Source organism: Acyrthosiphon pisum, chromosome X (genome assembly GCF_005508785.2).
Source record: "Acyrthosiphon pisum isolate AL4f chromosome X, pea_aphid_22Mar2018_4r6ur, whole genome shotgun sequence".
Classification (NCBI taxonomy): domain Eukaryota; kingdom Metazoa; phylum Arthropoda; class Insecta; order Hemiptera; family Aphididae; genus Acyrthosiphon; species Acyrthosiphon pisum.
In genome coordinates, this window is record NC_042493.1 from 65,270,398 (window position 1) to 65,271,735 (window position 1,338).

The 1,338-nt window shown below is 24.6% G+C and overlaps 1 protein-coding gene across 2 annotated transcripts in view; it reads left to right on the forward strand.

Annotated features, from left to right (window-relative positions):
* LOC100573274 (venom dipeptidyl peptidase 4) overlaps positions 1 to 1,338 on the forward strand; it is a 27,586-nt gene that overhangs the window by 5,048 nt on the left and 21,200 nt on the right. For both annotated transcript variants that reach the window (XM_016806359.2, XM_016806360.2), the window contains one exon: positions 1,211 to 1,263. In XM_016806359.2, coding sequence (XP_016661848.1) covers positions 1,211 to 1,263 — 53 coding nt within the window. The remainder of the gene's footprint in view (positions 1 to 1,210; positions 1,264 to 1,338) is intronic.

The following is a 1,338-nucleotide window of genomic DNA, read 5'->3' on the forward strand; positions in this document are numbered from 1 at the left end:
AAAATTGTATGGTGTATAGGAAATGCTAATATAAACATTCAGTAAAATTTTCATGTATCTGCAGTTATTCGTTTTTGAATTACAACAAAATAAGGAAATCGCTACATGAGAAATCAAGTGAATATCCAATGTTGTAAAAATTTGAATTTCAAACGATCATAAAAATTTAATTTGACTTTCTTATAGATATTTTTTGTTTGATAAAGGTAGATAATCTTATAAGGAATCTTGTATTACATTTTCATATCTTAGATTTAAAAAGAATAATTTTTATGAATTTCTAACTCCAAATAATTTGCAAATTTTCGTGATTTTTCCATATTTTGTCATTTTTTTAACTTTAAATGCTTATAAAAAAAAACTGTGACTAACGATTTTTAATATTTTTCATCTGCCTTTGAAACAATATACTAGGAGCCTTCTATTAAATTTTCAAGCTTTTTTATCCAACAAATAAAATTTTATTGATATTTTTAGAAAAAAAACTAAAAAAAAATAGAAAATGAAAATGTCCGTAAAGAGCTCAAAATAAATCAAAATATTTTGAAAATGTTATGGTGTATAGAAAATGCTAAGATAAACATTCAGTCAAAATTTCATGTATCTACGGTCATTTTTTTTAAAGTTACACCAAAAACAAAATTCAATTTTGTGAAAAATCGATTTTGCGTAAAAATTCCCGTTTTTCCTTAATTTTTCTATTGTTTTCCCGGCGCTTTTGAAAACTACTGGGAAATTTAAATTTTGACCTCCCAACGATATTCACTTTCTGATCGAACAAGATACTGAAGTTGAAAATCGTAGCATTATTTCGACTACTTATCGTGTACACAGACACAAAAAAAATAAATAAAAAAAAAAAGACACACATCATTGTAAAATCAATACATTCATCGTTCCACTCAGAATATAAAATGGTGAAGAAACAGCTATGGAAGCATCTATTTAAAATAAAACCTTGAACATTTGACTAAAATAAACTCCAATATATAATCATTTTTAGAATGAAATAACTTTTCATTCCTTTGAAATGTAAAAAACTAGCCTCAGTGGTCCACTTAACTTTGGTATCTGACTATTTTGTAGTATAACATTTTCTGCTTTTTTTGTATTTTTGTTTAAGCGTACTGAATAAATAATATACATAGTTTCATACATTCACTCTCCAAGTTTTATTTTATCTGAAATGTTTTTTTTTTTCATGATGAAGACTTATAGTTATTTATCAACAGCAATCTATGACGTTATCAACATTAAATCTGGGTAAGTCTAAGTAATTTAACTAGTTAACATGTTTACTAATATATTATAGTATTATATACATTTTTGTATTATTTT